Source organism: Galeopterus variegatus, unplaced genomic scaffold (genome assembly GCF_000696425.1).
Source record: "Galeopterus variegatus unplaced genomic scaffold, G_variegatus-3.0.2 Scaffold2429, whole genome shotgun sequence".
Classification (NCBI taxonomy): domain Eukaryota; kingdom Metazoa; phylum Chordata; class Mammalia; order Dermoptera; family Cynocephalidae; genus Galeopterus; species Galeopterus variegatus.
This window is the reverse complement of record NW_007728540.1, coordinates 233,364-243,026: the sequence shown is the minus strand read 5'-3', so window position 1 is coordinate 243,026 and position 9,663 is coordinate 233,364. Positions and strand designations below refer to the sequence as shown.

The 9,663-nt window shown below is 39.8% G+C and overlaps 1 protein-coding gene across 2 annotated transcripts in view; it reads left to right on the top strand.

Moving 5' to 3' along the window:
- MIPEP (mitochondrial intermediate peptidase) overlaps positions 1 to 9,663 on the top strand; it is a 160,780-nt gene that overhangs the window by 12,214 nt on the left and 138,903 nt on the right. For both annotated transcript variants that reach the window (XM_008581663.1, XM_008581664.1), the window contains exon 5: positions 1,979 to 2,042. In XM_008581663.1, the coding sequence (XP_008579885.1) occupies positions 1,979 to 2,042 (64 nt within the window). The remainder of the gene's footprint in view (positions 1 to 1,978; positions 2,043 to 9,663) is intronic.

Here is a 9,663-nt window from a genome sequence, read left to right as displayed (position 1 = left end):
TACGGGCGCGACACCGAGGGTTGCGATCCTGTTGCCGGTCCCCAGTGCGGGCACAACACCGAGGGTTGCGGTCCCATTGCCGGTCCCCGGTACGGGCGCGACACCGAGGGTTGCGATCCTGTTGCCGGTCCCCAGTACGGGCGCGACACCGAGGGTTGCGATCCCATTACCGGTCAGTAAAAAAGACAAAAAGGAAAAAAAAAAAGTACTTCTTAGAATTTCTATGAGGTTTAAATGAAATAATTCACGTAAGTGCTTTCATCACTCTATGAGTGGGACCTACCACCATCAAAGAAAGATGGAATAGAGCAAAGAGCCCTTCAGTTGACGAAGTTGAGATAGAATAGTGTTCATGGTTCAGGATAGTGGGTCCTCTCTAGTTAAGTGTAAATCTTTGTAGGAGACAGTTTGGTAATATGTTATTAATGTGCATACTTTTTGATCAATTTAATTTCTTGCAATGTGTCCTAAGGAAACAAACAAGCATGAAAAGATATATGTGACAAGGATTTTTATCATAGCATGGTTTATGGGAGTGGAAAATGAAACCATTTTTAGACCATATAATAGAACACAATAGAAACATTGAAAGTCATGTTTTTGAAGAACACATTGTCTATCACAAACGTGATAGAATTTTACAAGAAAAATCAAGATACAAAAGTATATTACATAGTTGGGTCATAATTATTCTATTTGAAGTATTATAAGATATTGAAAGGAGATTGGAAGGAAATACAAGAGTTTTAATAGTGGTCACTTTGGTGCAATTAGCGATTTTCATTTTTTCATACGTTTCTATAGTAAAGTTATGTTATACAATAAACCTACATTGTATAATACTATAAACTTATATGATGAATTCCTATCCCCAACTTCTCAACCTTTGCTACCTTTCTTTTCTCTTATTAAAACAAATAGAGGGCCAGCCTGGTGGTGCACTCGGTAGAGTGTGGCCCTTGGGAGAGTGGTGGCGCTTCCACCGAGGGTTCGGATCCCATATGGAGACCGGTCCACTCACTGGTTGAGCACGGTGCGGGCGCGACACCGAGGGTTGCGATCCCGTTACCGGTCATGAAAAAAGACAAAAAAAGGAAAAAAAAAAAAAATAGAAAATGTCTCTTCTTGAAAAGATGGTAGTATGTTTTTTAGGCTGACTGTTTAGAAAGGGAGCCCAATGTGAGGTGGAGATGATGAGGACAGTTTAGGATCTTGAGTGCAGCACTTTGCATTATTTCAGAAAGAAGATAAATGGCTAAATTATTAATGTGGGCTATTGAATTTTCAGAATTTCAGAACTTTCTGTTTATGTAAAGCATATTCGACACAATAATCAGGAAGATAAATATATCCGTTTTGAAAAGTCAAGGAAAGCCGGAAGAGTAGATCAAATGTTTGGTTAACTTACCTCCAGAAAAAAAGTAGTTTTTAAAAAAAAATGTTGACAGAAAAAGGTGTTACACTTGAGGTTTGTTCCAAGCGTGAAGCAGGATTAAAAAGAGAGAAAACAATCCTCATTAGCCTGGAAAGTGAGCTTCCGGCACAGCATCAAAGAATCTAATCTTCTAAATAGCTGTTCCTATAGCTGGAAAAAAACCTGCAAATCTTATATGGAGGGCCTTTGAAAAATTGTCCAAGTACGAAAACTGTTTTTATGTTTTTAATTATCAGGATTTGGATGGAGTTGAAAAAAATAATCATGATGGTGGCTTTCACAGGTTGTACTCTCTGAATAAGGGAAGAAGCTTTTACGTGAAAAGCTAATAGTAATTGTTAGCTAGGCGTTTTGCCTATTCGGAGATATTAATAAACTCCTAGTTTAAAACAAACAAATTGTTTCTGTGCGTGTAGTTGCATGTGTGTGTTGAAATAACTTTTGGCAGTAAGGTTCAAAAAGGCTAATTTACGTAAGGAAAAAAACTGATTTTGGTTAGTAATTTTTATTACCGTTGTAACCTGCAGCTCATTTTATTTATAGGCGAGTGGCTGAACTATTTATGTTTGATTTTGAAATCAGTGGAATCCATCTAGACAAAGAAAAGGTAAATCTTTCCCCTTTTTTGTTACTTTGTCTTACACTTTATTATTTTATTTTATATTTTTATAAAACAAATATTTGTTCAAAAACAAATGTTTATTTATTATTATTATTTTTTAATTTTAATGATTATGCATACTCACGGGGTACAAAGCTGACCGTCACCACCCGTGCCCAGGATGTGATGATCAGATCAATGATATTAGGAGTCTGTTACCACAAATGCAAATTATTGTCCATGACCACCATCCAATAAATTCCCGACCTCTCCCTCTCCAAGTCCAACACACCACTGTGGTCTTTCTATCCTTCCTTCTCGTTTAGCTCCCACTTATGACTGAGGACATGTGGTATTTTTCCTTCTGTGCCTGGCTTGTTTCACTCAACATAAGTTTTTCTAAGCTTATCGATGTTGCTGCAAATGGCAGAATTCCATTCTTTTTTATGGCAGAGTGGTATTCCATGGCGTATATATACCACATTTTTCTTTTTTTTAATTAATTTTTTATTATAACAAAGTTGATTGTATGTGTCTGTGGGGTACAGAGTTGAACATCAATACTTGTGTACAATATGTGATGCTCAAATCAGAATAATTATTATATTCAATAATATACAATATCATTGCTATTTGTCGTAGTATTCCATGGTGTATATATACATTTTTCTTTCTAGTCATCTATCAGTGGACATTTAGGTTGCTTTCATATCTTGGCTATTGCAAATAGAGCTGCAATGAACACGGGAGTACAGGTATCCCTTCAACATGATGATTTCCATTCCTTTGGTTATATACATAGAAGTGGGATTGCTGGATCATATGGAAGATCTATCTGTAGTTGTTTGAGAACCTCCATACTGTTTTCCATAGTGGTTGTACTAATGTACAGTCTCACCAACAGTGCAGGAGCATTGCCTTCTCTCCACATCCTCTCCAGCATTTGTTATTCTCATTCTTTTTGATTATAGCCAGTCTAACTGGGATGAGGTGGTACCTCAATGTGATTTCAATTTGCATTTCCCTGATGCTAAGTGATGTTGAGTGTTTTTTAAGTGCCTGTTGGCCATTTATATGTCTTTCTTAAAAAAATATCTATTCAGCTCCTTTGCCCATTTTTTAATTGGGTTGTTTTTTTACTGAATAGTTGCTTGAGTTCCTTTTATGTACTGGGTATTAATCCCTTGTCAGATGTATAGTTTCCAAATATTTTCTCCCATTCATTTCACTCTGTTGATTGTTTCTTTTGCAGTGCAGAAGCTCTTTTGTTTGATATAACCCCATTTATTTATTTTTTCTTTTGTTGCTTGTGCTTTGGGGCTCTTATTCATAAAGTCTTTGCCCAGCCCTACTTCCTGAAGTGTTTCCCTTGTGTTTTCCCTTAATAGTTTTACAGTTTCGGGTCTTCTACTTAAATCTTTAATCCATTTTGAGTTGATTTTAGTGTATGGTGAGTGGTGCAGGTCTAGTTTCATTCTTCTGCATATGGATATCTAATTTTCCTAGCACCATTTGTTGAAGAAGCATCCTTTTCCTAAATGTATGTTTTTGTTGCCTTTGTCAAATATCAGTTGGCTGTAAGTCTGTGGATTGATTTCTGGGTTCTCCATTCTGTTCCACTTGTCAGAGTATCTATTTTTATGCCACCAACCATGCTGTTTTGATTAGTATAGCTTTGTAGTATAATTTGAAGTCAGGCAGCGTTATGCCTCTAGCTTTTATTTATTTATTTTTTTGCTCAGGATTGCTTTGGCCGTTCAGGGTCTTTTGTTGTTCCATATGACTGTTAGTATTGTTTTTCTATTTCTGTGAAGAATGTCATTGGTATTTTGATGGGGATTGCATTGAATCTCTGGATTGCTTTGGATAGTATGGACATTTTCATGATGTTAATTCTTCCAAACCAAGAGAATGGAATATCTTTCCATCCCTGTGTCATCTTTAATTTCTTTCAGTAGTGAATTGTAGTTTTTATTGTAGGGATCTTTCACCACTTTGGTTAAATTGATTCCTGGGTATTTTATCTTTTGGGTGGCTATTGTAAATGGACTTACTTTCTTGATTCCTCTTTCTGTTAGTTCATTATTGGAGAATATAAATGCAAGTGATTTTTGGGCATTGATTTTGTTTCCTGCAACCTTACTGAAATTATTAATCAGCTCCAAGTTTTTTTGATAGTCTTTAGGTTTTTCTATGTATAAGATCATGTCATCTGCAAATAGGGACAGTTTGACTTCATCTTTTCCAGTCTGGGTGCCCTTTATTTCTCTTTCTTGCCTGATTACTCTGGCTAGTACCTCCAGTACTGTGTTAAATAGAAGTGGTGGGAGTGGACATACTTGTCTTGTTCCTGTTCTTAAGGGAAGAGCCTTCAATTTTTCCCTATTCAGGAAGATATTAGCAGTGGGCTTGTCATAGATGGCTTTTATTGTGTTGAGATACTTTCTTTCTATACCTAATTAGCTGAGAGTCTTTATTATGAAGGGATGTTGAATTTTGCTTTTTCTGCATCTATTGAGATAATCATATGGTTTTTGTCCTTGATTTTGTTGATGTGGTGTATCACATTTATTGACTTGCATATATATATATATATATATATATATATACTCAAAGCCAGAGCAGAGGAAACAGTCAGCTGGAATTTAAGGGACTGACAGGGACCTCACAATCTCCCCCTATCCCTTTTAAGGCCCATCAACCATACTCTCTGAGTTTGCGCTCTGAATTCAGCATCAATTGCAGAGCTTTTGAAAATTTTTTTCTTTTGCCCCAGAAAAAAAAGATTTTTTTTTTTTTTTTGTCTTTCCGTGTCCGGCAACGGATCGCAACCCTCAGTGTTGCCCCCGTACCGGACCAGGGACCGGCAACGGGATCGCAACCCTTGGCGTTGCTCCCGCGCCTCGCTCAGCCAGTGAGTGGGAACCGGTCTGTACGTGGGATCTGAACCCTCGGGCGGGAGCGCCGCCGCGCTTCCCAAGCGGCGCACTATCCAGTGCGCCACCGGGCCGGCCCATTGACTTGCATATATTGAACCATCCTTGCATCTCTGGGATAAATCCCACTTGATCATGGTGTATGTTTTTGATGTGTTCCTGTATTCCAATTGCTAGTATTTTATTGAGGTTTTTTATGTCTATGTTCATCAAAGATATTGGTCTGTAATTTTCTTTTTCTGTTGTGTCTGTCCAGTTTTGGTATCAAGGAGATGCTGGCCTGATAGAATGAGTTTGGGAGCATGGCCTTTGTTTCAGTTTTTTGGAATAGTTTGAAGAAAATTGGTATTAAATCCTCTTTAAAGGCTTGGTAGAATTCAGCATAAAGCCATCCAGTCCTGGGCTTCTTTTTGTTGGGAGAGTGCTGATCACTACTACAATTTCATTGCTTGTTACTGGTTTTCTTTCTGTTTCTATTTTATTTTGGTTAAGTCTTGGTAGTTTGTATGTGTCCAGACATTTATCCATTTCCTCCAGGTTTTCAAATTGTTTGGCATATAGTTGTTTGTAATAGTCTCTAATAACTTTTTGTATTTCTGTGGTATTGGTTATAATGTCTCCTTTTTCATTTCTGGTTTTTATAATTTGGGTCTTCTCTCTTCTTTTTTAGTTAACATAACTAATGCTTTGTCTATTTTGTTTATCTTCTCAGAAAACCAGTTTTTTGTTAGATTCATCTTTTGTATTGTTTTTTGGGTCTCTATATCATTTAGTTCTGCTCTAATCTTAATTACTTTTTTCTGTGTACTAACTTTGGGATTGTATTGTTCTTGTTTTTCTATTTTTTTTTATGTGTAGAGTTAGGTTGTTTACTTGAAGTCTTTCTGTTTTTTTGATGTAGGCATTTATTGCTATAAACTTCCCTCTTGGTATTTTTTTGCAGTATCCCACAGGTTTTGATATGATGTGTCTTTATTTTTGTTGTTTTCTAGAAATTTTTTGATTTCCTCTTTAATTTCTTCTTGGATCCATACGTCATTCAGGAGCCTATTGTTTAATTTCCATGTATTTGCATAGAGTCCTGAGTTTCACTTGTTATTAATTTCTAGTTTTAATCCATTATAGTCTGAAAAGACAGTTGAAACCATTTTGATTTTTGTAGTTATTGAGACTTGATTTGTTACCAAATATGTGGTCTATCTTGGAGAATATTTTGTGTGCTGATGAGAAGAATGTATATTCGGTAGTAGTTGGATAAAATGCTGTATAGATGTCTGCCAGGTCCAATTGGTCTAAAGTGTAGTTTTAAATCCCATGTTTTGACTTTGGATCAAGATGGCAGAATAGACAGTACCCAGTGTCACCCTCTCCCACAGTCAACCAATTTACAACTATTAAAAAGCAATGACTTCCAAGCTGGGGCTACTAGAGCTCAGGAGAGGAGGAGGAGGAGATCTATGGAGTGCATGAAGGCAGGAAAAGCCACAATGAGAGAAAGAAAGGACTGCTCCAGCCGTTTTGCGCCTCGACCACTTCAAGGCTGACCCTGGTGAGAACATGGAGCAGGAACTGGCAAAAGCCTCTGTCGTGCCCTTTGTATGAAATTGCTTGGAGGCTTCAGGGGAGAAGAGGGTCTTGGTGGCCCCCAGTCCAGCAAGACCACTGACAGTGTTCCTATGTATGCACATAGGAGCAAGGGGCCACAGACAGCTGAAAAAAGGAGGCATTCAGAGGCCAGTGAGTCACCACAAGGGACTGGCACATGTCCAGTTGCATGACAAGTCTTTGGAGCATGGGTGGTAGGGGAGACTGGCCCTCCAGGGCAACACTGAGGCACAGCAAGGACTGATCTGTTCTCCAATCAGCACAGGCTCCTCAGTGGAGACTGGTCAGGAATATCGATCTGCAGGGGGTGCAGTTTGATGAAAAGACTCAGGCCCAGACCAGAGTTTCCACACAACCAGGTGTACCAGATCTCATAAAACCCAGAAGTGCTTACAAGGTCAACAATTAAACCCTGAACTGCACAAAAAACCTTCCCCAGAGAATCAGCAGCAAAGCAGCAGTTTAGCTCAACTACAGGGCTCAAGTGCTGATCCCCACAGGAAGTTCTCCCATTTTAGAAGTAAGCAAAGGATAACAAATTAGTTCCGGTGCAGAGTTTAAATGGTGGGAATAGCAAATAATCCAACACAGAACTGAAAGAAAAAACATAATACCCACACATCAGAGAAAAAGTTCTGATATTAAGCAGTAAAGGTCTAACACCACCAAAGAACACCTGTAATACCTAGAAGGACTGGAAGCCCCCAGGCTCCCAAGCCAGAGCAGTGTTGGGCCAAGGGCCTCAGCCACGCCCCCTGACATCCGCATGCAGCCCATCTACAACCACTGAGCTGCTGCCTGAAGTGACCTGCTCCTGAACCGGGGCAGTGAGGGGCCAAGGACCTCAACTATGCCCCCCAACATCTGCATCCAGCTTAGCCATGACTACTGAGCTGCCACCAGAAATGTTCTGAGTTCCTGAGCTGGGGCAGTGGAGGGCTGAGGGCCTCAGCCATGCCCCCTTGGCATCCACATGCACCCCAGCCTTGACTGAGCTGCCATTGAAGTCCCTGGGCTCCCCTGCTGGAATGAGGGGGGTGCCACAGGCCTTGACCACGCCCCTCCTACCTCTTCCTCCTGCCCTGTGTCCCTTCCCTTTCCCCCCTCTTCCTGCCTCCCAACTGCTCCACGACAATATCTTAGAATGGAAAGAAATAATAATAATAAATAAATTTAAAAAATCTTTTCAATGACCTCCTCAAACTTTCAGAATAAAAAAAATAAAATAAATCCTGTGTTTCTCTGTTGATTTGTTTTTAGATGATGTATCCAGTGATGAGAGAGGGGTGTTCAGGTCCCCCACTATTATTGTACTGGGGTCTCTTTCGTTAGGTGTTTGCTTTCTATATCTTGTTGCTCCAGTATTGGGTGTATATATATTTATGATTATTTTGTCTTCTTGCTGGATAGGTCCTGTATTAGTCTGTTTTTGTGTTGCTATAACAACACCTGGGACTGGGTAATTTATAAAGTACAGAGGTTTATTTGGCTCACGATTCTGGGACAGCTGCATGTGGCATGGGCCTCAGGCTGCTTCTTCTCATGGTGGAAAGTGGCAGCAGCCGACGGGTACAAGCAGATCACATGGTGAGAGGAAGCAAGAGAGAGAGAGAAGGTGCCAGGGTCTTTTAAACAACCAGCTCTCATGTGAACTGATAGAGCAAGAACTCACTCACTACCCGCCCCCCACCACCGCGAGGTAGAGCATTAATCTATTCATGAGGGATCCACCCCCATGACTCAAACAGCTCCAAATACTGCCACATTGGGGATCAGATTTCCACATGAGCTTTGATAGGGACAACATGTCCAAATGCTATCAGATCCCTTTGTCATTATATAGTGGCCTTCTTTTCTCTTTTTATCATTTTTGGTTTAATGTCTATTTTATCTGATACAAGAATAGCTACTCCTGCTCATTTTTGGTTTCCATTTGTGTGGTATATCTTTTTTCATTCCTTCACTGTTAGTCCATGTGTGTCTTTGCTGGTGAGATGAGTCTCTTGAAGACAGCATATAGTTGGGTCTTGCTTTTTGATCCTGTCCATCAGTCTATGTGTTTTGAGTGGGGAGTTTAATTCTATTTACATTTAGGGTTGTTATTGAAAGGTATTGTCTTATTCCTGGTATATTATGGCTTTTTGTTTAGATGTTTTAAGTATCGTTTGTTACTTCTCCTTTGATTATTGGTCCTCCCTGTTGGTGGGTGTTTTTTTTTTTTTTTTAAAGATGACCAGTAAGGGGATCCCAACCCTTGACTTGGTGTTGTCAGCACCACGCTCACCCAGTGAGCCAACTGGCCATCCTTATATGGGATCCGAACCTGTGGCCTTGGTGTTAACAGCACCACACTCTCCCGAGTGAGCCATGGGCTGGCCCGGGGTGGGTTTTTTTTGAGGTGGTAAGATTTAGTTTCTTTTATCTTTCTCCTTTGCATTTGTGTTTTACAACTGGGTTTTGTTCTTACTTGTGTATTTGTAGTAGTGAGTATTATTTTTCAGATTCCAGATGCAGGACTCCCTTGAGAATTTCTTGCAGGGCTGGTCGTGTGGTGGTGNTATTATGGCTTTTTGTTTAGATGTTTTAAGTATCGTTTGTTACTTCTCCTTTGATTATTGGTTCTCCCTGTTGGTGGGTCTTTTTTTTTTTTTTAAAAGATGACCAGTAAGGGGATCCCAACCCTTGACTTGGTGTTGTCAGCACCACGCTCACCCAGTGAGCCAACTGGCCATCCTTATATGGGATCCGAACCTGTGGCCTTGGTGTTAACAGCACCACACTCTCCCGAGTGAGCCATGGGCTGGCCCGGGGTGGGTTTTTTTTGAGGTGGTAAGATTTAGTTTCTTTTATCTTTCTCCTTTGCATTTGTGTTTTACAACTGGGTTTTGTTCTTACTTGTGTATTTGTAGTAGTGAGTATTATTTTTCAGATTCCAGATGCAGGACTCCCTTGAGAATTTCATGCAGGGCTGGTCGTGTGGTGGTGAACTCCTGCAATTTTTGTTTGTCTGGGAAATACACTATTTCTCCCTCATTTCTGAAGGATAGCCTTGCTGGGTATAGTATTCTTGGCTGGAAGTTTTTTTC